The 27,873-nt window shown below is 39.9% G+C and overlaps 1 protein-coding gene across 2 annotated transcripts in view; it reads right to left on the bottom strand.

Annotated features, from left to right (window-relative positions):
• Positions 1 to 15: 15 nt before the first annotated feature.
• ncalda (neurocalcin delta a) overlaps positions 16 to 27,873 on the bottom strand; it is an 89,633-nt gene continuing 61,775 nt past the window's right edge. For both annotated transcript variants that reach the window (XM_075464702.1, XM_075464701.1), the window contains 4 exons: positions 19,585 to 19,995; positions 8,077 to 8,182; positions 4,816 to 4,935; positions 16 to 2,650 (listed from right to left, as the gene is read on the bottom strand). In XM_075464702.1, the coding sequence (XP_075320817.1) occupies positions 4,838 to 4,935; positions 8,077 to 8,182; positions 19,585 to 19,962 (582 nt within the window). In that variant the 5' untranslated portion in view covers positions 19,963 to 19,995 and the 3' untranslated portion in view covers positions 16 to 2,650; positions 4,816 to 4,837. The remainder of the gene's footprint in view (positions 2,651 to 4,815; positions 4,936 to 8,076; positions 8,183 to 19,584; positions 19,996 to 27,873) is intronic.

Here is a 27,873-nt window from a genome sequence, read left to right as displayed (position 1 = left end):
ACAAAAGCAAATAAATGATCTGCATAAGGAGGTCATTTTTAATGTTCATAGCAGAAATTTGAACAACGAGACTCAAAGAACAATGCTGACAGGCTTCTTTAGAAAGAAGAAGAAGGGTGACATAACAGCCAGTATATAATATATTAACCCACTGAGTTTGATAGTGTCAAAACAAAAAAACATTCCATCTTGGTGGAACATGCTCTGCTACATTATTTCTGTTGTGTAAATTTTTGGAATGTTAGTCATTTATATGTATGTAAAGGACTTTTGTTAATATTCTAATGTCCGGATTTGGCAAATTAATATGTCAATATATGCTCTAATTGGAGCACGACCCCACATAATGATAGCAAAATATTCTAGATTTAATGAATGGTATGAAAGCTCTGTCTACAGAAAATATTTTAGAAACATTTATTAGTGTAATTGTTTTGATGTTTTCAAAGAATTCAGTGTTAAGTGGGTCTTTTTACATTTGAAAAGTAAACTCAACTTGTGTTGACAAACTGTAACAATGACACTGTTACATCTCAAAATCACCAAAGCACTTTGTCTTCCACGTATTAGCCACCACACACACACACACACACACACACACACACACACACACACACACACACACACACACACACACACACACACACACACACACACACACACACACACACACACACCTGTAAGCTAAAACCCACAATATCATACAATTACCCAGACACCAGATGAATACTTGCACACAATATATATCGGAAATTTAATTCTTGCCTTTTAAATTGACCAAAAAACAGAATCCCGTGCTCCAAAACTGCAGTCACTAAATACAGGATATCATCCAAAAATCTACAAAATGCAACAATTACAAACATTTTGTTCAACATATAACAATTGTACAGTATAAATTTATACAATACTTTTTTGTGTTTATTTGGCACTTGATCACAATTCGCTAATGTGTTTTGAACAGAAATGTTACACCTGACAACTTTTTTATCCAAGAAAAAAATTATTCATATACATATATATAGATCTATATATATATATATATATATATAGATCTGTATATAAACAATAAAAGCGACACATTGTGAAAGTATCATTGCAGTAGTTATGATTCTATGTTTGTTGGTCTGCATCTTTTCTTTTTTATAAAAAAGAAAAAACAAACAGCAGTTTTTTTTTTTTTTTTTTTTTTTTTTTTTTAAACATTCAAAGCTTTTGTCATTGGAAAACAATGAGCTTAGAGAAACAGCTTTGCTGCTCGGTTTCCCGCTCGGGGTCATGCGGATTCTTCTTGAAGTTTCTTAAAATGTCTTACACGACCCCCCCCCCCCCCACCCTCTACTGAAACTAAACTAAAAAAGGGCAATAAGGAAAACAATGGGAGGTGAACCCTCTTTTTGCCATTTAGCGAGATGCTAACACCTACACTCATGTGTGACCAACAGCATGTCACTGGACTGGCTGTTTGATATCAACAATCTAACATTAAAAAGAAAAACACACATGCGAGTTAAGTCACGTGCATAAGTGTTATGTTAGTCCACGCACCCCTGTACCCGACGGCTAATTCAACATGCAGCACTTAAAAACACCTAGAAGTGAGCGTGAGGGAGTGCGCCGTTGTTATTCACAAAAACAAAGTCTGGTTTGCATGCTTGATAATTCGGCAACAGCTTAAATAAACAAACATTTTCTGTTATTATTTCACAACGTTTGCTCTGAATTGAGCATTCAGGACTATGTGGATTTATCAAACAATTTTAGGTGCACTTTAAAATATCTTCACTATATTCAAATACCTGTAAAGACTACGTTTCTATTACAAGCTAGAGTGCAGTAACAACTCTTGCTGTTGTTACTGATATGAAAAAAAAAAAAACAACACACAGGAACTGATAATAGAGAGAGGGAAGCTCTTCATCCTTCATTACATCAGTGAAACTTGACTAAATCTAACTACTGATTAGGGCGCATATGCATAGGAGCATAATATTACATGTTCTTTTTGTCCCAGCAAAATTTAAAGAAGGTCTATCAAGTTTGCAGAAACCCAGACACATTCTCACAGTAGAAAAGAAGAAACAGAAAGCAGTACTCTGTCTGAGTGAAGGTCAAACTTCACAGGTCCTCTCTGCAGATTAAACCATCTCACCTACAGTGCGTCCTGTTACTCAACACCATCGGGTCTCTTTTAAAGTCTCATGCACACAGTCTGTCTGTCTTACATGTTAGAGTGATAGAGACTCGGAATAGCCTCGGTCGGAGCCTCAGAGAGTACAGAGAGCCGAGCAAAGACACTGATACAGAGACTCCAGTTTATACTGCATATATACAACCCACTGTAAACCTTCTTTATACTTTAACATGCCTATAGGAGAAATTGAGGGATTCAACTGCAGTCTGAGTGGTTGGATTATGTGATGAGAGATCAGTCTTTGCTGAAGTGTAAAGAGTTTAGATACACAGCTTCTTTTTTTTTGGGGGGGGGGGGGGGTGGCGACTAGAAAATGTTGCTCCTGTGCCCATCTTTGAAAGTCCTCCAATTCATATTGAAGGCTTGACTTCTTCATCATCTTCATCTTGTCATTCTTCATCATCAGTCTGTTCCATAGTGGAGAGTTACAGGTATTTAGAGTCACCCTAAGAAGCACTGTGAAGAAACAAATACAGAAAAAAAAGGCTCAGATTAGTGACACTGGTGTCAATATGTTGGGCATTTGTATCACATAATAAACCTCATAGATTGTTAGTATTTTAGATCACATTTTGTTCCTTTTTTCTATGTATGCATGTATTCATTTGAATAAAATGCTTTTCATAACATAACGATGAAATTGAAGAATATACTGACTTGTGTAGAAAATGGTAAACTAGTAGGCATCCCACATCTCCTAGATGTGACTTAGGTGAACCATGCCAACTGCACCCAATACTAGCAGAACACCCACAAGACCCCAGAGTCAAACGACACTCTGCCTTTTTGCCTTTCTAATTAAATTAGCGGTTGCTGTGGTGAGGTTCAATCCCCAGCATGAAAATGTTCCCCATGCACATGTGCAAAAAATGTGAACATTTTCATTTCTGATTTAACATTTAACTGATTTGCACATTGAGTTGCCTGTGGTATGAAATGCGCTATATAAATAAAGATGCCTTGCCTTGCCTTAACATAAAAGGAAAATGTTGACTGTGCATTGTACAGCAATTCTAAATGATCATGGGGCACAGATATTCATTCTTTTGCAGCATCGCCTATAGGAAGCTTATACATCTGGGAGGTTGTGTGTTTCCTTGCGCTACTTTGCTATAAAAATATCTTGCATTTTCACTAATCCCTTTAAAGATTTGGTGTGTTTGAATATACACACTGGCATTGAAGCGAAACCCTCTGCAAATAAGAAAGGAGAAATGATGCAACATTTATTGCTTGTTTCTTGTGGTTGTGGCTTGCAGTGCTGTAACCTTTTTTTTTCTCCCCCAGATGGACAAACAACCGTGGTTACACCTCTCCCAGAACTGGAACCGGATTTTAATTGATGGACTGTCTTTTTGCTTCCCTCATGTATCCCTGTTTAAAAAATTTCACCTGATATATGCTCACTAAACTTATCTCACTCCCAGAAGATTGCCCATCATGGGTCCCCTGGCTGATCTCTAACCCCCTTTGCATACATACAGTCACTGCGTATAGTTAGTGTTACAGCCACTATACCCTAATTTATCACTTTCATAATCTACATGGCTAAAGTCACAGTGGCATTGTGTCATCACACAGATGCAGTCATAATCTCAGCGACAGTATGACTCTTAGCCTCAGCAGAACTCACAGACATAGTTCAGAGAACCAGCTCCTGCAGTAAACTCTTTACTGTTGGCACAAATTGGCTGATTTCTCATCATTTATAAGAGGAACATCAAAATGTAGTGTGAGCGAATGCTAACTAAGCAAGTTGTTGAACTTAGCTAAGTTTGTTGTCAGTAATATATGAGAATATTCCCGGCTGGCGTCTTTCTGTGTGGAGTTTGCATGTTCTCCCCGTGTATGCGTGGGTTCTCTCCGGGAACTCCGGCTTTCTCCCACTGTCCAAAAACATGCATGTTAGGTTAATTGGTGTCTCTAAAATTGTCCCTAGGAGTGAGTGTGAGCGTGTGCATGGTTGTTTGTCTCATTTTTCTCTGTGTGGCCTTGTGATGGATTGGCGACCTGTCCAGGGTGTACCCCGCCTCTCGCCCGATGAGCGCTGGGATAGGCTCCAGCCCCCCCCGCGATCCGACCGACGGATTAAGCGGGTATAGAAAATGGATGGATGGATGGATAAGTCCAACTAGCAAACTTTCCAAATAAACCTTTATTTCTCCCGTCAAGGTGGACAAGACGAGAGACTGAAGCGGTAACTGTTAGCCCATTCATATCTTAAACATGAGGGCTTTAAAAAGAAGCATTTCTGTGCATCATCACCTTTAATAATTACTCTAAAAATACCATGCCACCAACAAAGCGTCTTATATCATAAACTACATATAGTCACAAAGCCAGTGCCATTGTGAATGACCCATCCTACATCCTGCAGAGCAAAAAGCCTCTGAATAGATTCCCTCCAGTAGGACTCTTCTCTGCATGGGAGGCACAACCATTGGTGGGAGAATGAACTTTGTTAACTCTGTTACATCAGCACAGCGGTAAGGCCTGGACGACTCTGAACCATGGGCACATCACTGCACTCATGTTTTATAACCTGAAGTTTAATCACCTTTACTCCAACCACTCTAAAAAGTTAAGTGAACTTTGTAGAAGTTGCTGAATCTGAGCCTTACAGATTGCTTTGGTGCTTCAGGTTTAGAACTGTCCAGCGCTGCTGGGGTCACACTGCAACAGGCGGACAATGGAGGGGTCGCTCTTTGCTCCTTTGATGAACTCCTCCAGAGACAACTTGCCTGTAACATACAAAAAAAAACATCTTTTGGTCATTTCAATGCGCAGAAGGACACTTGTTCACGTTGGTTTCAAGTTCTTTTTTTAGTAGGCTTTATGTGTTGTGACACTGACCTGTCCATATTAGGCCATTCAACTTAAAAGTAACACCTCATCTATTTACCTGAAACCTGCTGGGAGCAGTGACTGAGTTCAGTCCAGCAAAGTTTTCAAGATTTTTTTTTATAGATTCTCTCTTTTCTAAAGAGCTCTCATCACCTCAATCGGTGCATCACAGTTGTGTTTGACTCTCTCCAACAGGTGGTGGTGTTGAGATGGCTTCTTTTTTCTACCACAGGCATAGTCATGCTGCATCTCATCAGAAAAAGCCAAGTAAATACAACACATTTCCATATACCAGTCAGCACACTCTGTGTTGATTTCATTGTTGTGCTGATACTCCTCTTGTTCCTTTTCACTTCTTCTCTTCCTCTTCAAAACTGTCATTACCCCACCTTCCTATACTACATAGTGATTTCTTCTTGTCCACCTTTCTTCCATCTGTCTGTGTCTCTGCTGGAGTTATTGTTGTATGAAGGTGCAAATTAAGTAACTTTAGTCCAGTTGTGTGTAACGTAGTAGCTCGTAAACGACACAACCCCATCTCTGAAAAATGTGAGACTTTGAGTAAAATATGAATGAAAGAAAGCACTGACTTACAGGTCATCTGACGTCATTTTAAATTGGGTGTGTCTAAGACAGACTAAGACAAGACTAGTCTATGAGAAGACGAAGACAAGTTTTCTACAGTGAAGTGAAAGTTATATTTTCAGCATTTAGTATCAACCGCTTGTGCACAGACATGCGAGCTACTCATGTAATTTAGACCCAATGCATTGCTGATGCTAGATTTTTAGATAATAATCCGAGGCGGATGGTCACTCTCTTCTCTATCAGATAACATGTTGATATTTTCCAAGATGCTGCACTCAGACTTCTGATGAGAACTAAAAGAAGAGATCATATTTCTCCAGTTTTAGCTTCTCCTCATTGGCTCCCTGTTAAATTCTCCTCTTTGCGTATGAAGCTCTTAATGACCGAGCTCCATCATATCTTAAAAATCTCATAGTTGGATATTTTCCCAACAGAGCTCTTTGCTCTCAGACTGCAAGTCTACTCTTAGAGTTTCTAAAAGTAGAATGGGAGGCAGAGCCTTCAGTTATCAGGGCCCTCTCTGTGGAACCAGCTGCCAGTAGAAGCAGACACCTTCTCTACTCTTAAGATTAGGGTTAAAACTTTCCTATTTCATAAAGCTTATAGTTAGGGACAGCTCAGGTGACTCTGAAACATCCCATAGTTATGCTGCTATGGGCCTGTACTGCTGGGGGACCATGATGCACCTCTGTCTCTTTACTCTCCATGTACATACAACATCATTACGATTAAGATTAAGATCAAGATCAGATTTATTGTCATGTACAGGGAAATACACAAAATTTCTCCTCCGCATTTAACCCATCCAGGTTGGCACACACACATGCACATGTACAGGGTTACACACTCCCAGAGACAGATGCCATACACTGGAGCGGTGGGCAGCCATTCATAGTGCCCGGGGATCATTGTTGTCATTAACTTGTTTCTCTGTCTCAGCAGGTATCCCTGGCTTGGTGTTATGGTGTTTGTTGTCCCCTCTTTCCTGTCCTCTGAACCCCCACCTGGGTGATACAGATGGCCACCCTCCCTGAATCTGGTTCTGCCAGAGGTTTCTTCCTGTTAAAAGGTTGATTCTTTTTTCTTTCCACCGTTCTCTCGTGCACGCTCAGGATGGGGGATTGTATCAAAGAGAAGTTTCGATGCAATCTGTTGTTAGCTAGGCAACTTTTTTTTTTCAACGGGCTCTGTGTGAATTGGATGAATTTTGAATTTAATGGATTGTATTTAAACAGATTTGAATTACATTACAATCAGTTGGATTGTAATTGGCTTGAATTGGACTGAATATTTAAAGTGGCTTGAGATGACATTTTGTTGTGATTTGGCGCTACAAAAATAAAACTCAACTGAACTTATGATTTCCCGGATGTTGTGCTTTTCTTTGGATGTTAGAGTTTTAAGTTATTAGCTATATTTGAAAACGAAGTGGTGAAATGAATGAACATCTTCCTGAGCCCACCCCGTGATTTCCATACAGATGGCAGCTACACATTATGTGATTTTACCCGTCATGTAAGTTCACTGCCAGCCACAGTGTGACAAGCATTTGAGGATCTTGGCTACGACATAATTTTTGATGTGTGCTGAGTGCTGACTGTATTATGATGATACCTGCTAAATCATATTAGGCTGACACTGTAAAGAGCAACACAGATTTGATGCGCCACAGTGATGTAAAGCTGATAAATGACTAACACACTACAGTGTTTTCATGTGTTTACTGGTTTGTGACAGGCTTAGAAGTTGTAATTCCACCCTTGGTTTGTTCCGTGCTACTTAAACAGTTTATTGTTGAACTAAACTACTCTTTTGTGTGGTCATGGTCTGAACTGAAGGACACATAATACAGACAAGACCTGTGCTGCCATAGTTCAACCAGATTTACCTCTTGGTTTGGATTGCAAAAGATAAGTTTAGTTACATTTGGCTTCCATCTGCATTGTTCAGCTTTGTTTTGGTTGTCACACAAGGCCACCAGCATCACATTGACCAATACGTCACTCCATGCTGTGTTCCAATTGATTGATTAGTAGATGTAGGTCATAGCAGCAGACACAGCTAGTTGATCATCCTAAATTTCTGACAATATCAGAAAATCATTGCAAGCTATCTTTGTTCACAAAACCATGACAACGGTTGTCTTTGAGCATCTCTCAGTATGAGATAAGGCCATTGTTTAGGTTTAAGAATGCCAGAATTTCACAATGATCAAAAATCTTCAAAACTTGGTTTGGTACTTTTGTACAAAGTAACGTTTGTGGTTAACTACTCAGGCTTCCAGGGAGAAGCAATTAACTGTTCGAGGAGACGCATGTTTTCCATGCACGCTGCTTTCTCAATAGTCTGAAACCAGTACATGAAGTTCACATATTTATTTCCGGAATATTAAGTTTACTGTTGAACTAAATGTGCGTCTACTCTCATAGAAGTAAATGAGCGTAGCTTACCGTCTCTGTTGGTGTCCATCTGCCTGAAAATCTTCTCTGTCCTCTTCTCAGGTGTTGACTCGTCCTCAGGCATCTTCATCACTGAGGACACCATCTTATATATTGCCTACACAAGAACATACAGTGAGGTCATGAACCGAAAGATGCTACAATGCTAATAGTTGCTCCCAGGGATGCCAGAACTAATGGCTACCTCTATCTAACATTTTTTCTATTCAATTCAGTCTATTTATATAGTGCCAAATTACAACAAATGCACTTAAGGCACTTAAATAATATAGTCCAATTCAAGCCAATTGGAGTTCAATTCATTGTAATCATAATTAATTTCAAAATAATCCAATTCATTCATATAGAGCCAATTCAAAAACAATTTCCAAGCTAAGGAAACCAACAGATTGCACCGAAACTTGTCTTCAGTCCAATCTCCCGGCCTGAGCGTGCCTGAGGCGACCGTGGAGAGAAACGACTCCCTTTTAACAGGAAGAAACCTCTGGCAGAACCAGACTCAGGAAGGGTGGCCATCCGCCTCGACCAGCTGGGATTTGAGAAGACAGAAAAGAGGGGAAAAAAACACCGTAACACCATTCAAAGGATATCTGTTGGAACCGGGAAACACGAGTTAATGACCACAATAATGTCACATGTACATAATATCATTTGAGAAATTAAATGGGGAAAAAGAGAGTAAAGTGAGGAAAGGTGTGACAGATGAGGCCCCCCAGCAGTCTAGGCCTATAGCAGCTTAACTATGGGATGTTTCAGGATCCCCTGAGCCATCCCTAACTATAAGCTTTATCAAAAAGGAAAGTTTTAAGCCTGATCTTAAAAGTGGAAAGGGTGTCTGCATCCCAGACATTTACAGGCAGCTTATTCCACAAGAGAGGGGCCTGATAACTGAAGGCTCTGCCTCCCATTCTACTTTTAGAAACTCTGGGAACCTCAAGTAAACCTGCAGTTTGGGTACGAAGTGCTCTGTTAGGAAAATATCTTATCATGAGATCTTTAAGATATGATGGAGCTTGGTCATTAAGAGTTTTATATGTGAGGAGAAGAATCTTAAATTCTATTCTGAATTTAACAGGGAGCCAATGAAGAGAAGCTAAAACTGGAGAAATATGATCTCTCCTGATAGTTCTCATCAAAACTCTGGCTGCAGCATTTTGGATCAACTGAAGGCTTTTCAGAGAATATGTGGGACAGCCCAATAATAAAGAATTACAGTAGTCCAATCTTGAAGTAACAAATGCATGGACTAGTTTTTCTGCATCACTCTGAGACAAGATGTTCCTGATTTTAACAATATTACGATGGTGAAAGGAGGCAGTCCTAGAAACCTGTTTTATATGTGAGTCAAATGATAAATTCTGGTCAAAAATAACTCCAAGGTTCCTCACTGTAGTAGAGAAGCCAAGGAAATACCATCGAGTAACTATATAGCTAGACAATTTCTCCCTGAAACGCTCAGGTCCAAAGATAACGACTTCAGTTTTGTCTGAATTTAGAAGCAGACAGTTCCGAGTCATCCAGGTCTTTATGTCTTTAAGACATGCTTGTAGTCTGACCAACCTATTGGGCTCATCTGGTTTTATAGATTAGTACAACTGAGTATCATTAGCATAGCAATGGAAATTTATGCCATGCTGTCTAATAATGTTACCTAATGGAAGCATGTATAAAATGAAAAGAATCGGTCCAAGCACAGAACCCTGAGGAACTCCATGACTTACTCTGGTTTGCGAGGAAGATTCTTCATTTACAGGAACAAACTGAAATCTTTCAGATTTTTGTACAGAATGCTGCAGTAAGTGTCAGGCATATCATCCTTACGTACAGGTTCAGTTCTTGTTAACTTCTTTTCTGTTTCTGTCCGCATGCATCTCGGGTCCTATGTCAATTTCCTCTCTGCAAATGTTTTCAAATAAACTTCTTCATTTAGATCTATTATTAATTAGAATTACTGATACTGTATGCTTTGGGTTCTGCCTTCAATCATTCTACAAACAGAAAAAATAAATTATGTCAATAGCTGGGTTAGAGAAGAAAATATGAGCTCTTTTGATTTTGAAAAAGTTTTCTATAAAGCGGCAAACAAAGAAATGTGAACCAGACATATTTCCATAGAGTGGTTTAAAATGAACATACGAGGTTGTGGCGGTATAGGTTACATTGCCAGTAGTTGTAATTCAGTAGAAGAAGCAGTTGTCCTAACTGGAAACAGTACAAATAAAATAACCTCAGTGGACATCCACATGAGCAAAACTGAGATCCTTTTCAGGCATTACTTTATCTCAGAGAATATCTGAGACATTTTATTCAAAACATTGGTTAGTCGCATGACTTTATTACTTGCCGGCTCAGGCTAGAAACAACTGGTGAATAACGTAATTTTAATCTCTGCCAGGCCAGAAACAATTCACAATTAAATTTTTATTTCACCTGTTCCACTCATCATAGCTTCTTCAGATATTTTAAGCGCAAATGAGAGGCAATGGAAACCTGACATGTGGACAACTGCATTCTTCTTAGAGGTGCCCAAAATCTCCCTTTATGTTATGATTAGAAATTGAACAACAAAGTTTATAATGACCAGTATATATGTGACCTGAAGTTCTTTTGCCTACCGATGTGGAACACATTTATTGTAAGTCACTTTGGATTGGATAGCGTCTGCAAAATGACCGTAATGTAATGTAATAATGTATAAATATTGAATGAAAAGAAGCTTAACTTCCAACACAGCTGTTGTACTCCCCAATCATTTCATCAGTCTTTGGACCTTGTCCAGCAATTAGCATCCAAGTACTTCAGGCTACAGATGTGCAGTTGTGATTTAAATACATAAATAAATAGCAACATTTGTTCTGGCCCCCCAGCTTAACATGTATTTTCTTTCATCGTGTGTATAGACAAAGTTGACAGTGGTGCTACATGATATGGAATAATAAACATTCTGCATATCATATTTTTTTTGATACAGTGAGATGAAAATATACAGCAAATGGGAAAATACAAAAGTGACTTGAATAATGAATCACTTTAGAAAGACTAGGACAGGGGCTCAACAAAATAAACAGAATTTCAAAAAGCTGAAACTTTTGAATCTTGTTACTTTTTTAGCCTCAACTTTAGTTTTATACAACTGCCTTTAAAACAACAAGTTAATAACATAGTTCCCTGAGGTGATATTGGGGGGCAGCACATCATGTTTTCCCCACCAAGTATTATTTTGGTTAACATGTTCACTGCAGCCAAAATATTTCCAAATAAATAACACTGCATTTCCTTTTTTTGCAATCAAACTGTTCTTTTCCCCCGTTCTCCAGTCATTCCACTTTGTGTGTAGAGCCTGTTTCCTAAATAGCAACAAAGTGTATTTTGTTATCAGAAGGGAAATTCCGAGCATAACCCATAAAATCAGAGTAAATGATGTCGTATCCACAGATTATCTAGTAGAACAGAAAAAGTAGAAAAGTATAATAGAAAATAAGAACAAAGGGAAAGCAAAAATGTTTGTGTTTGAGTTAACTTGCTTTACGGAACATTGATTGTTGTAAAGCACTTTGGTACATCGTAAGGATTGTCTGTAAAGGGCTGTATAAATAAAATACATTTACATTTAAATTGAACATTTTGTACTGTGATTGATGTGCAAAAGTTTCATACTCGTACAAAATCAGAACATTCCAGCAGGTCCGTCTATAGGTGTTTGGAAAAGACATGATCTTATGTAACATGTCCACTGTGATATTTCATGGTCTGTAATAATGGAAAGGAAAAAAAATAAGAGTCAATATACACCATCAATCCAATTTCTTATTCAAAATTAACTGGGAGGCGTTTCAACAGGTCATGCTCCGACTAAAATAATTCTAGTATTCCAACTTGTCAGCTTGTTGCTCTATTTCACCGCTCTGCGGTTATATATATTCATGGTTTAGTTAGAGTTGGTTGGAGAGAAACATATGCGCATACACAATTCCCTCGCAGACTATTTATCAGTGTTGTGTCTCCTCTGCTCCCTGCTGCATGGCAGGCTGTTTGGCAGTAAACAGTGAAATCACAGCCCACTCTCTCTGTCTCTAATAAGGAGGCGGATTTGAGGGGAATGGGAGCTGACATGTGAACAGAGGAGGGCTGATTGTGATTACAGTGCAGCGAGAGCTTTATAAAGGTGCTGATTATGCTGCCTATTACGCAGTAGCTGGATGGCTCAGGTTCCAGGTCAAAGTGGAGCTGAGGAACAAGCAGAAGCGACAGCTAATATCGGCCTTTACTTCAGTTTGAAGGTGGGTCTGTTATCAATGGAAATCCTTCAAACGGCGGGAAGTTTAGTACATTTAGCAGATATTACATGCTAGGGATTTAGTCGCGAGTCTTTTCCAGCGTAAGACAGTAGGATTTAGACGAAAACAATAAGGAACTTTTCTGAACTGATTCCAACGAGTACTCAATTGCTAAATTTTGATTTTGATTAAGTTTGTTGCTTATTGCTTCATTAACTACCAAAAAGCTGTTAACAGGTTTCAATGTCTGTTATAAGGCTGCTGAGTGGCAACCGTGACTGACACACTACTCTGTTGAGATGCTAAAGTTCCACTAACCAGACCTTCACAGGATGCTGGCATTTCATATATGATATTGATATGTTCAATGTTCTTTCAACGTTAGTCCATGTGAGCACTGACTGGAATTTCCTTTAAAGCTGAAGCTGATGGAATTAAAGTATCGCATATTTCACAAAAATAATCTTTGTAAACTTATATCTGGACATAAATATAGGCAGGGGACAAGACTACCAGAGGCTTTTTGGGTTTTCGTTTGTAGTCTACTTGTAGTCTGGGTTGTACTGACTGATCCTGTTTGAGTGGGCTTTGGTTGCATTTAAACAGATGTTAATGATCATTATTTTTTTTTTAATCAGTTTGAATACAAAGAGTAATGTACATCAGTAAATCTGATGCTATTATTTGGATATCTGATCGGCTAAAGCCTCAGAGATATTGGCTGCTGTCCTTGAGGCAGAGTTCTTAGACAGCTGACAGCTAACCAGATAACAGGTCAGTGTTTTCTATCTTTTTTTTTCCACAAATGACACCCTGCTAGCCGGTCTGTCCTCCCTGGATTGTTCACCTCCTTCTCACATCACACCTCCAACTATTGATTCTCTTTACTTCTCCTGTGAATGTAACAATAAAAACTGCCTGGAAATTTCTATCTTCTCTACCAGCGATACCCTCTTCATTAGTGTGTTTATAAATTGAACAGAGCTTTCATGCTTCAGTGGTTCTATTCTACAACCTATATGTCGCAGAGTTAATAGAAGGCTCTTTCGTGCCTTTTGAGCAGGGACCTTTTAGACAAGAACACATCATGGTCTCCTGTGAAGCCAGAAACAGTCACATCCAGGTGAGCAATTACGATTAAGTCCGAGCTCAGGTCTAATTTAAGGCCACTTAAGGATGTGAGGCAGAGGGAAAATGTCTTCACATAAATACTTGGGTTGATACCTTCGCTTTACAAAATGCAGAGATTGAAAGTCGGCATTGTTGTTTCAAATCTCAATTCCTAATTAATTCACAAGAGCACATTCACAAGGCACTCCAAACCTGCAGAGGGCGACCACACACAAAAGAAGGTGGTGGAACCCAAACTTTCAGTAAGTGCTCTTAGAGGGACCATATTTACCAGTGGAAGAGCATGGCATGAAATGTTTGGAAAGAGCTCAGTTAGCCCTCTCTCCTGCCACTGGAAACAAAGCACGATCACAGCTCCTGATCAATCAGAAGACGTAACTGGTGGGGTTACATGGCACTGAAAGGATTGGATTATTGGCTAAATTACAATAAGACTGCGTTGCTCCTTATTTGAGCAAGAGTAATTATCCTTGGATATATGGCGGTGAATGAATCGAATCATAGGCCAAAGCATGTCATACTCCGATACGATAGGTGACGCTGTACCCATTTCAACTATTGCTAATAGAGCCACTTCTGGTTGACCACTTCACCACCACCAACAACAACAACAAACTCAGGTATTCGAGAACATGGCGAACGAAGAGCAAGATGAAGCTACGTCCCTCTACATTTCGTCTGTGATGAGCTGCTTATTGGACAACGGCGCATTCTCCATCTCATTGTTTCTTTCCGACGGCGGCGACAACAACAGAAATATCGTCTCTTCCGACTTCCGGTTCACGATCACGGGAAAAAATCTCGAGCATGCGCAGAACGCAAAGTCAAATTCACCACGTGCTTCACCAGTCTACAAGCACGTTTAATTTGACTTTCAACCGAGTTATCTTGGGGTCTTAATCCGATCGCGAGTAATCCGATCCAATTTCTTGTCCGATTAAGGTGTCTACATGAACTTAATAACTCAGTCTTACTGTAATTTAGCCAATAATCCAATCCTTTCAGTGCCATGTAACCCCACTGACTCCTGCCTCACTCTCTCCCTACATATGAATGTGCTTTCCAAGTCAGCTTCTTCAGTCAAAGCAGTGATCTGATAATCTACCCTGCTTTTGTCTCACCAAATGACCCATATAAATTTGTTATTATAATATTTTGCCAGTCAGAGCAATAAACCCTCCTCTGTGTCAATCTGCTCCGCGCATAGCACTGTGTTTCAGATTAAAAGTAGACAGGGGTTAGAAATCCACTACTGATGAGTGGACAGATAGTTTTGTCTTTGTGTCTGTGTTCAGATTTTGTCATTATCTGAAGATGAGTGGGGCTGGCTATGATCTGTCACATTCAATTGCTCCCACACTAAGGCTAATTATGAGCATTACCAGCATTTACATACTCTCTGTAGGAGAGAGCCTTCACTGGCTGGAGTGAGCCACAGCTCCCTGTCTCTGGCAAATGGAGGCGAGTGTGAATAGAAAACATGGAGATATCAGTGGGAGGAATGATGGGGTCCTCTGGGTGAAGCATTGACGAGTGCTGGCAACTGTCATACAGCTGTAGTGGATTGTATGCACAGAATGTAAACAACAAAGATTTTTGGATTACTTCTTGACTGTACATACTTGCATTTAACACAATCAGAGGTCTGTATACTTGAATGTTTTTAAAAAGTGTCTGTAAGAAATCGTGTTGGCCATCAGAAAAAAGCACAAGAAGAAATCTTCCTTGTTTTGGTTGTCCTTCTTTAATGACATTAGCTAGTGACGGGCTCTATAACTTAATGGATTACTATGTTGTTATTATTATAATAATTAGAGCGATAAATGATTTTGTTTGTAGCTGGAGATGTTCTATGAGGAACATTCTTACAGTGCTCTCCTGTAGCTTTTGTGTTGGCTTATAATCCAATTAAATATCATCCAACTGGACCTGAATCAGTCCAAGTCGATGTATTGAACTGATGAAGTCCAAATGAGTGTATGCATATGTGTGTATGTCTTAATATGTATATATATATATATATATATACGAATGGCAAATAAAAGATTTGCATCATTAACTTTAGTTGGGTCTTAAGATAATGAGCTGTTATAAGGCTGCTACATATAAGCTCTGTGACCCCATACTTACACTCTGTCATTAATAAAACGCAAATTTTTAGGCTGCCATGATAGTGGCACCAAACAAAGTAATAAAACCATCAAAGCACATGATGGTAGCACTGAAGGTGTTACAAGTCAATGTATCAACAAAGCCAGAGGCCTTTAGGAGTGCAGAGGTCAGAGAATAGATATGGTTAGCCAGCCACCATCACAACCTGGACACAGATCCTCAGGAGGAGATGGATGTAGCTTTGTGAGAACCAGCTGTCATATCTGCCCTCTGATACTCCTACAAGCAAATACTGTGATCCCATTAAACTGCAGATGGCTTCAGTTTAAATTCAGCAGTTACTTTCAAGAGTCGGTGCTACAGGAAAACTTTTCTCTTAAGCCTTCTTTCTCTCTGCAGAGGCGGGTGGCTTTGAACCAGGAGAGCCAGCCAGCCAGCCAGCCAGCCAGCCAAATGCAATGAAAGAATACATAGACATGAGGATAAATGAATAAAATGTGCATACTGTATTGTTTTTGTGTCTGTGACAGAGAGGAAGATTTGACATGGCTCTGGGTTCTTTCTAAAGAAAGGAAGGAAGAGTGTTGTAATCATTAGTAGTGGTTAAGGCCCATTAAAGTACTTGAAGACTTGTACAGTCACAAATTCCCACTATACCACCTGTAATTATTATTTTAAAATTATTATTATTATTAATATGTATTTCTGCCGTAAACCTATTTTGTTGATTAAGGACACAGCCTGTTAGCATCTCAAGTAAACTAGCTTTAAAACCAATAACACAGTAGCAGCATACTGGCACCAACAATTTCTAATGGAATTCAGCTAAGGTCTGAAGTAAAAAAAAAACAAAAAACTAAATGTTGTTAAATGATGTAGTCAGCCAATTAACATATTCATGATGTCAACACATGCATTTGCATTTGGCTTTGTGCCAGCTCTTTATATCTGTTTGCTCCTGTCCTACTCTGTTTCTACATATACTGCACGTTAATACAGCTGAATTCCCTGAAGAAGCGGATCTTTTCGGTTTCTGTAGTCGGATGGCAAAATAAATCGGAAATTGAGACCGAATGGCGACCCATTAACACCAGACCACCTTTGAATGATGAGATTTTTCCTCCTTTAACAAAATCCCCATTATCTTAAAATACAACTAATTTTAATGTCTCTGATGCCCTGCTTTCTCCTCTCTGTTGTGGGGAGTCTCAATGACCAACAACATTCTTGTTATCAGCACATGCAAGCTTCAAGACTAATTAGCTAATCAAGTCTTGAGATTGAAAAACACCAATTTGGATTGATAAATGGCGACATCCGTTCAGCAGAGAGCTCTATATCTTCTAAATCTGTACAGCAATGAGGAACGACTGTCTATGTTTATAATAGGCAGACACCTGCTACAGCAGTTACAACTACAACACTTTCTTTCTTTTCTTTTGTATGCTTTGTTCAACAGGAAAACATTCCCCAGGTAACAGCAGCAGCTATGTAATTAGCAACAGCCACATACATGCATTCCTTCAACACTCCTTTCAAGCGATGGACCTGCAAACAACCAGACAAGAGCATGAGTCATTATTTTCTGGTCTTTTGTCTTCGCAAACAGCTGCACATTCTAATGGAAAGTGGGAAGAATATTTAGGTGGTCAGGCTATAGAAGGAAGTGACAGGTTGAGGTGTGAATAATGGCAATTTAGAGGTCGGAAGTGTGCTCCAGCCTCGAAGTGAAGATAGGTGGGTGCATGTGAGGCATTACTTTCCTGTTTTTTGTGACTGGCTGTGGCTGCCAGAGAAAAATAAGTCTGATAAGTTTACATCGTTGGCTCAGGACTAAAACTTTCATACTTGTATCAACAGTGATTCAAATTATACAATGAAACCTCTGACCTGAGCCATAACAGTCAATATTTTTAAAGCAACACTGATGAACTATCACCTAACTCTGCCAGTCTCCTAAACTATACAGGATTGTTTACGTTACTGTTTTACAACCCACGACTTGGCAAGATCTCCAAATGATCTTTATGAAGATATACAACGTCAAAGTTTACAGATTCTTCTTTGATGCTAAGCAGAAGAGATGAAATGTGTTCACCTCCCACCAACTATTCACCAGAATATAACAGATGAAGGTTTTAGTGAAATGAATGTCTCTTTTGAGATATTCTTCATCTAATCCACCTTTTCCCGAGTATAGCTGCCCTGCTCATCCATACATATTCCTACAATATCCTGATGTGCATGATGCTACTTCCTGTTTAGCAAATAAAGACAAAGATAAAGTCGGCTCAACAAGAGAGGAAACGAGAAGAAACAAGCATTACATAAATCTGAGCTCACACACACACATACACACTCAGATATACACGGTGTTTGTGTGTCGAAGCAATAGCTTGTTTACAAAAAGAGCTTCTTTGCAGGAAATGGCGTCCACCATTACCCCATTTCTCTTTGTTGCTTTCTTTCTAGCTGTTGCGCTGCATTGTCAACAGTGGTCATTAAATGTGTTACAGACATTTGTAGAAACTCATGAATATTTCTTATTAGAAAATGAGCAGGGTTGTAATCTTAAATGATTTTATTTGTTTCTCTTTATATTCTTTTATGTAATTTAATGCTTCTTCCACTCCCTGCTGCAATGCTTTTATTTTATGTAAAGCACTTTGAATTGTTTGTACATGAAATGTGCTATATAAATAAATTTGATTTGATTTAAAGCTTTTAAAAATTGAATGCCTTTTTTCCCCCTTTTTAATATTTTCAAGTTTTGTTGAGAAAACTGCTTCTTCCGATGAGCATGTTGGTTGGATATTAGCTTTCATTATTGTGAAGTCTTTCTCCAGGCATTGGTTAGAATTCAGACATTTTTTCCCCCCCAATATTACATATTCAGATTTTTTGCCAAAATAAGAATAATCCCTTCATCTCTTAAAATACAACTTCACACCTTTGCCCAATTTAGTATTGTGGGATGTGTGAATGTGCAAATTAGCCCCACATCTTTTCTCTGCTGCTTGTTCCCTCTCACAAACTAAAAGCCAAAAGATGGCATATACAGTATAAAGTAGGTGATTCGGACAGGGATTTGGCTAAGCCGGAGTTCCATTTGTTCCTGAGATTCGTGTGGAGCAGATGGAAAATCTATTCTTTTCCTTTCTCAATAAGGATGAGAAACCACATTTAAAAAAGGAGTAAACCTCATAAATCTTTGGTTGTTTCTAAAACGGCTTTCAAGGCAAGAAAAGTTTCCATATAATCTAAATGCATCTTTAAAGCTCAGTGACAAATCAATGCTGACAATAAATTGTTCTTGAATGACATATCTCCCTGTAGTCATGTGTTAGGAGGAGGCACATCCAGCTCCATGTCTTTAAAAAGTTCCTCTTACCCTGAGGAGGAGCTGCATATCGTGATGAACTTAAAATACCAGCGCTGGTTTTATAAGTCTTGTAAAGTGTGTGTTATGGATACAGTGTTAATAAAACAGTGTTTAACAATCACTGCCCTAGCTGATATTGCAGTTAGTGCATACGTATGTGTCTACGTGTCACCTGACGGAAACTCAGAGCTGACTGCCTTCCAGTCACAGAGAACACCCGCGGCGACCATGTGATAGAGACATTCTTTCAGCTGGATAATTTGGGTATTTTAGACACAGGGAACTTTTGTTAGTCCCAGGTTCAACTCCCGGCTGGGGCCTTTCTGTGTGGAATTATCGAGTTAGGTTCATTGGTGAATTGTCCTTAGGAGTGAGTGTGAGTGTGTGTGTGTGTGTGTGTGGTTGTTTGTCTCGTATGCCTCTGTCTGGCAACCTATCCTGGGTGTACCCCGCCTCTCACCCGATGACCGCTGGGATAGGCTCCAGCCCCCCCGCGACCCGACCCACGGATTAAGCGGGTATAGAAAATGGATGGATGGCTGGAACTTTTGGTAGCTATAGTCTATTCAATATCCTGTATTTGTAAGACCCACTCACCTGTACAATCTCCAACATCTCAGATTTACTGATGTACCCATTCCCATCCAGGTCGTACATACTGAAAGCCCATTTCAGCTTCTGCTCCAGCTTGCCACGTGACGTCACACTTAAGGCAATGATAAACTCCCTGAAATCTATAGTCCCATCGCCATTAGCATCAAAAGTGCGAAAGACGTGTTCCGCAAACTTTGAAGCGTCTCCGTAGGGAAAGAAATTGCCGTAGATCTTCTTGAACTCTTCCATAGAGAGGTTCCCACTGGGGCAGTCCCTCAGGAAGCCCTTGTACCACTCCTGGATCTCATGCTCGGTGAAGTCGGTGCTCTCCAGCAGGTCCTGCATCACCTCAGGACGGAGCTTGCTGTTCTGCTTCCCCATGTCTGTCTGGAATGTCAGTCACTTTACTCACAGCTGGGAGACAGTGGGGAAAAAAGGGTTTGATTTTAGGATGTGATTTATTTCATCAAACTATTTGAAGCGTGACACAGTGTAACACGGAGACGAAAGGAAGAAGAAACATTTCATCACACTTAGAATGTTCACCTTCGTTCTAACACTCTTAACTTTAGCATCGTCACAGCTTCTGCCTTGGCGATTCTGGCTCAAAAGACAGAGCAGCAGTTCCGATTTTACGAGTCACGTTGGATGGCTGGAGCTGGCAAATGTTTACCAATGTGAGGCATACGGTAACCAAGTAATGGTGTCCATCAACAAAACAAATAACTGGTAATTCTGTAATTCCTTTTTCTTGTGGTTCAGTAGCATTACTAGCCGCTAAATTCCACTTGTTGTTCCGCTGTAACCTGTAGGTTTTCATGCCAATATCATGTGCATGGATCAGCAAAATAACCACACAAATAACCATGATGTGCTCTCAAGTGGCTTTGTCCTTCACTGAGACCAAGATGACTTCCTTTTAAAAACTAATGGAACTTTCCACAGAAAACAGACCTGTTTACTCTAAGTACACACAGTACCATACGTCTTGCATGGGTTTTATTACTCTATAAAATCTCTACGCACACACTAAACTAGGCTTGGATGCACAGGAAGGAAAAGGTGGAATGGGAATATTCAAGATGAGCTGCTCAACCAACATCATTCAGACACATAATCTATTGAGAAACAATTTCTTTATACTCTTCCTGGAGTTGCATATAAGTGTTTGTAGTGCCCTCTTTACGAGCTGGATAAAGCTTTATAACACCCATTTACAGTGTTTGTAGTCAATTGAAACGTTCCTATTAAATGAGAAATAAAACATTTACTTGTAATAGTTACGAGTCATTACCTTTAAGCATTTGAGTTCAAATAAAAGGGCAATGCATTACTTTCTGACAATAAACGCAAAAGTGCTCATAAAGGTCACTGTTTGCCCACCATTTTTTTAGTCATCGTAGACTAAGGGCAGGGAAATTATGGGATTATCTGGATATTAAAGTCATAAAATATCTGAAGGAACAGACAATCCTTTTTTTTTCTAGAGTTTTAGTTTTAAGAGGCTACATTTCAGAGACAAAACAAATACACAGACAGATGGACAGTCAGTATGACAGGAATATGGTGACAAGAGACACAGTGGCAATGCTATAAGTCTGTTTCTTATCTGTGCTTTTGGAAGCGTAAACAGGAAGTGCCTGCTCTCAGTAAGGTTTCTCATACAGTCAGTGTGTATGTTCATGAAAGATACATGTGCGTGCTCATACTTTAATATTACTCTTTTAGCTTTTGTGCAATAAAATGCAATTAAGAGACTCATACAAATGACTGCAGCATTTCTAACAAATCCCTACCCCATGCTTGTAAATTGAACTCAGGTTTTATGCTTTTGTGTAAAGTATATATAGAGTTTCGTGCAATGGCTAAAAGGCCATGCCACGGACTTCTTCTGAAAAGCCTCAGGAAATGAGTCACTTATGTCCTCAAAACCGCAGTGAATAAAACTGCACTGTTGGAAACCATTGAAAATTAAAACAACAGCAGAGAGATTCTTTTTCACTTTCTTGTGCGTCACATGCTACGGCAATCTCATACTGAGAAACGAACGAGTGACAACTCTACAGTCTGATTCACTGACAGCTGAGATCAAACCAAGGTTCAACTAAGGTGAACGAGGAGCTTATTAAAAGAGTGATGATTGCTGAATTATCTTCTCTTAAAGCTTGAGATCCTGCCATATCCTAAGCAAAATAATCATAAAGGAGCTCCAGAACAGCTTCGACCTCTCAACAGAATGACTGAAAGGCCTGTAATGTCTGGATGGGAAAGATTAATAATCAACAGGAACAGGCACTTGACTGGCACACGAATGAACGGATGAATTTTCACAGGCACTATTCTTGACACTGAGTTGAAACATCTATTTTCTGCTGGAAAAAAAATGACTTGGAATCCTCGACTTTAGCAGTTAATTGTTCATCACCTCGCACTGTAGAATGACATTTTCCTGATACTGTTTACTATTGCCACAAAATATGCAGCAGTAGAGCAGATCCTCGTGTCCAAAAGTGACACTAAAGTGGTGCATTGAATGTTGAAACTAATGTGTGGGACTCAGAGGACCAAGAGGCAGTGAGCTAAACGCTGACGTCGACATGCGCACATTTACAAGGTTTACATGTTAAAACGTGGCAGGTTAAATGTAACAAAATTTCCCCAGATCTTGGTTCAGTGCAGTTGTCTATGTGAGGGACATAATTTGTGATGGTTATCTGGGATTTACTTGCAATCCAGAAATCTGACTATGTGACACTAAATAAAACATGAAAAGATGACAGAGGTTAAAGCTGCAGTCTGCAGGATTTGTTGTTGTCATACGTAAAGTTCTAATTTTTGGCATTTTAAGAGTTTACATGATCAGAACGCTTGAAGTTGAAAACGGTGACCTCCGTAGTCGCAAAATGCAAGAAATGCTTATTTTTTAACTGAAAAATAAAAAGTTATTCAACTTCCTGTCCCGCCCCATCAAAACACATGAGAACTCGTGCACGTCTACGTGCACGCCAGATGCGCGTACACGACTCCTCATTCATCAACTCACCTGTCATTTGCGATACAGTAAGTAGACTAGCCCGTAATGAAGTTCAATAGTCTAGATAAATAAGCGTGGGGACGAGCCTACCTTGTATCGCGCGTGCACAATCGGTGATTGACAGGCAGCAGAACCCAGCTCGTAACCTGATTGGTTACCTTTTACCGGTCCGGTCTGCAATTTTGTAAACAAACCTGCTGGCTTTGGAGGGACCTAGCGGGACATATAGGGGACCTAGAGAACTCTTTTTTTTTTGTATTGGGGTATTTAATGTACTACTTTCAGAATCCCTGGACAGTTCCAGGCATTATGCTTGAAAAAGAGTCGCAGACTGCAGCTTTAAGAAAGAAAATGTATATCTGTATTGAATGTATGTATGAAAAAGTAGACCAATGGCAATCCAGGCAGTAGTAATCCAGGCAAAATGACAAACATCCCCTTCATAGTTGTGCAAATGGGTAACACAGTAATATTCATGGAAGAGGATCAGCAATGTCTTTACAGAATTTCACAGCGGACCATGTGATTGTTGAAATTTGTGAAACTGACATCTCTAAAGCCAAGCTTTTATAAACATACTACTTCCTGAAAAGTGGATGCAAAGCTTGGGCATAATAAGACACAAAGAGTTTCTAGTAACATCACTAACTTGTTTGTTTCAATTGTTGGAGTCCAAACAGACATGCAATTGAATTAGTGGTGACTTTCAGAACAGTTTTCCACTTTGGCTCAGTCCATTTTAAATGTGCTTTGGCCCAGAGAAGACCGCAGTGTTTCTGAATCATTAAGGGTTCTTCGCTGCACGATAGAGCTTCAACCTGCATTTGTTGATGGCACAGTGAACTGTGCTCACAGACAAAGAAGCAGTACTACCTGAGGGCCCAAAAATCGTGGGCACCCAATATTGATTTTTGGGCCTGTCCCTTGCCCACACAGATGTGAGATTTGTGGAATCTTTTAATGACATTATGTACTGTAGATGATGAATTATTCAGTCTTTATAATTTTAGGCACAGTTTTTAGCAGATTACTGGACCGTCAACTTTTTGAAATTGATGTAGTACCTTTGATAACCATGAAGTATTGTTGGTGGGATGGTGAGCATTGTCACCTCTCTACGAAAAAGCTTCCCGGTTCAAATCTTGGCTGGGGCTGTTCTGTGTTGAATCTGCATTTTTGTGTGCCAGCCTGAGTTTTTTTTGGGGCTCTCCAGCTTTCTCCCACAGTCAAAAGAGAAAAACTCCAGTTAGGTTAACTAATGACTCAAACTCGACCTTTGGTGTGATCGTTGTCTCAAAAGGAAAAGAGTTAGTTATTGCCTACCGCCCAACTTTGGGCATAGGCCACGAACAAGTGCTCTCCAGTCATTGCGATCCTGGGCCTTCTTTTCTAGTTGTCCCCATGTATAGCCAGACCTCTTCACATCTGCATCTAAGTCACGGCGCCAGCTGTTTCTTAGTCTGCCCCGCTTCCTTCTCCCTTGTGGATTCCAGAGGAGGGCCTGTCTTGCTGTGTTTGTTGCAGGTTTGCGAAGGGTATGACCAACCCACTTCCATCGTCTTTGGAGGATCTCATGTTCTACAGGCTGTTGTCTTGTTTGGTGCCACAGCTCCAGGTTGTTGATGGTGTTTGGCCAAAATACTCTTAGGATCCGCCTTAGGCAGGTATTGATGAAGGTCTGGATTTTATTCATGGTGTTGGCTGTTGTCCTCCAGGTCTCTGCACCATACAGAAGTATAGGCTTTACCATGGAGTTAAAAATCCTGATCTTGGTGTTGCGTGGCAGTTCAGATGATCCCCAGACACTTCTCAGCTGGTGGAAAGCTGCCCTTGCCTTTCCAACCTGTACCTTTACATCAGCATCGGTCCCACCCATCTTGTCCACTACACTTCCAAGGTAGGTGAAACTCTCAAAAGGAAAAGAGGTACAGAATTATTCTTGCAAACGTACAGGGATAAAATTTCAAAAGTATATCAGTTTTCAAGGTACAGTGGCTGGAGTGTGAAAGCCCATGTATCTTATTTTGGACCATTCTTGCACACTGATTTCTTAGTGTTCACAAACACACACACACACACACACACACACACACACCTACACACACAGCTGTTATCATTGTGCCACTGCACTCATCCGTCACATTTTATGACACACTTTATCTTCAGCCTGTACATGTCCGTGTGCGCCCAATGATAATGTTTGTCCCTTATGATAACATGCTCAGACAACAGAGGACGCTACCTCCTACCAATTTTTGTGATGACATGTTTTTTTTTGTGTGTGTGTTTGTGTGCTCCGACTTCTACTCATTTTTTGGCCCATTGGAATAACCATTAACTGTTGTGGTGCTTCTAAGGGTGATTTTACGGTTGGCTTTTGAATTGGAATTCATATTGGTTCTATGATGTTGTTGGTTTCTTAAAACATAAACATAAAATAAATACATACATGTCTGTGATGAACAATTCAGACTTTCATATGTGTTTTACTGTATACTGGAGAATGACAGCAGCTGACATAAAAATGAGTAGGCATTGCTGAATGACAGCACACATTTCTGTGTCTTTCAAGGCAGCTGCATGCTTCAAAGTACATGGTGTCAAACAACTCTGGAAAAGACTCCCTTGAATGGGGGTGGTATATTCTCTTCTAACAAGAGTCAATGTTACGGTCCGCAATCAGAGGCAAGTTTATCTCACAGTCTTTAAAAAAAAAAAAACAACAACAGTATGCCCTCTTTCACCTCTAAGGTTCTTTTTAGAGGTCCTAAAGTAAGGTGAACAACATCTTAGTCAAATAGTTATTTTTGTATTTATTTAGGAAACATTGAGCCAAAATGCAGATGCAGAGTGTAAAAAATAAGTACATTAACAGGGAAAGTAGCAGTCAGGTGTTAGTGAAATGGACTTGTTTAATTAATCATCAGCAAGTGTCAACACCTCCATAAAAGCAGAGGTTTTGGCAGGTTGCTGGTCTGAAGCGTTCAGGTGTGTGTTAACACAATGTCCAGGGGGAGAGACATCCGCAAAAAAACTTAGAGAAGTAATTGTTGCTGCCCATCAGTCTGGAAACGGTTATAAGGCCATTTCCAAACCATTCCATCATTCTACAGTGAGAAAGATTATTCAAAAGTGGAAAACATTCAAGACAATTCCCAATCTTCGGAGGAATGGATGTTCAGCATACAATACTCTAAGGGCTGATTGTCTAGTTTGGAAGAGGATGCCAGGAGAAAGCCTCTTCTCTCCAAAAAGAGCATGGCAGCATGGCTTAGGATAGCAAATTTTCATCTGAAGAAACCCAAAGAGTTTTGGGACGATATCCTTTAGATGGACGTCACCAAAGTGGAGATGTTTGGCCATAGTGCACAGCACCATGTTTGGTACTAATCAAACATAGAATATCAGCACAAATACGTCATATCAACTTTCCATAGTGGTGTAAAGGTGATTATTTGGGCTTTTTTTGTGGCAACAAGACCTGGGCTCAAGTTGGAGCCAACAATGAGCTCCTCTGTATATAAAAGTATCCATCCATCCATCCATCCATCCATCCATCCATCCATTATCTTCCGCTTGTCCGGGGATCGGGTCGCGGGGGCAGCAGCTTAAGCAGAGAAACCCAGACGTCCCTGTCCCCGGCCACTTCCTCCAGCTCTTCTGGGGGGACCCCGAGGCGTTCCCAGGCCAGCCGAGAAACATAGTCTCTCCAACGTGTCCTGGGTCTTCCCCGGGGCCTCCTCCCAGTGGGACGGGCCCGGAACACCTCACCGGGGAGGCGTCCAGGAGGCATCCTAACCAGATGCCCGAGCCACCTCATCTGAGTCCTCTCGATGCGGAGGAGCAGCGGTATATAAAAGTAATTTAGAGTCAAATGTGAGGCCATCTAAAGCAAAATATTGGCCCAAATCTTGCAATGCAACAGGACAATATTCTCAAGAACAGCAGCAAATATATAACATAAGTGCTGAAAAGGAAAATAGTCAAGATTTTAACAGAAAAATCACCTAGTATGTGGACAATGGCAAGAATAACGTCAACAAAATGCAAACAGGATAATTCAGATCATCATGTCAGAGTTTACATTTTCACACTTTTTATGTAGGGTCAGATTTCTGACTGTTTGCCCAAGAAATGTAATTCTAGCACTGGCGCCCTGTCCAGGGTGTACCCTGCCTCTCGCCCATTGACCACTGGGATAGGCTCCCCGCGACCCGACCGACGGATTCAGCGGTTATAGAAAATGGATGGATGGATGGATGGATGTAATTCTAGCTTCCAAGACCCATATCACAGGGTTAGCGTTTGTCAACCAACTAGTGTTTAAGTAACATCGGAGAATTGTTTTTTTTTCCCCCTCTCTGGCTCCCCCTATACATATGGGATGTTACACCAACGATGCAACTTGTCGGTTTCCTTAGCTAGGCAACTTCTTTTTTTTTTTTTTTTTTTAAATTGGCATTGTATGAATTGGATTAAATTGTTTTTCCATGAATTTGATTTTATTGGATTATCATTGTGGTGCATTGAATTGGATAATAACTGGCTTCAATTTGACTGCATCTTTGAAGTGCCTTAAGATGACATTTGGTGTGTCTGGTTTTATAAAAATAAAGCTGGATTGAAACTGAACGAGCACCACAGTTTGAAAACAAATCACCGTCTGAGCCCTGCAAATGTACAGCCACATACATTAATTTGTTGTCATATTGAAGAGGCCAAAACCATCTGACCAAAAGCCCAAAAAATGGGATGGTGTAGGGATGGAAAAAAAGTTAGGAGCTGGGGTATATCATTAATATCCCTGATATCCCAGGTGCCTAAGGGCAATAAACACAATGAATATCTAACACTCCATAGGAGCTACTTCATTAAATACATTCAATAATAACTTTAGGGCATTCATATGTAATGTAATTATGGCCCTTTCTATATTGGCCAGCCTTTTACCAACTTCAGATGTTTTGGTTCAGACAGAAGCTTTAACTGCTTCTGTGACTCAACTAACCACATTTCTCGAAGAAAAAAAAAAGCTGTACAAGCATCTGGAAGCTGCTTTAACTCACATCAGTGAAATGGATTATCATTTTAATCGCAGATATTTCAGTTTCAAATAGGGAACAAAACTAATCCCCTAGCTCGGACTCACTTTCATTTTAACAATGGAACCACTTCACACACACTCACCAGCTAAGCTGTAGATGCTTTTCAGTTATTTCCTCTTTGGACAAAAACAGTTTTATGTGAAACACAAGGCC

The sequence above is a fragment of the Odontesthes bonariensis genome, chromosome 5 (genome assembly GCF_027942865.1).
Source record: "Odontesthes bonariensis isolate fOdoBon6 chromosome 5, fOdoBon6.hap1, whole genome shotgun sequence".
Lineage (NCBI taxonomy): Eukaryota > Metazoa > Chordata > Actinopteri > Atheriniformes > Atherinopsidae > Odontesthes > Odontesthes bonariensis.
Note: the sequence above shows the minus strand (reverse complement) of the source record. Positions and strands in the feature narration are given on the sequence as shown.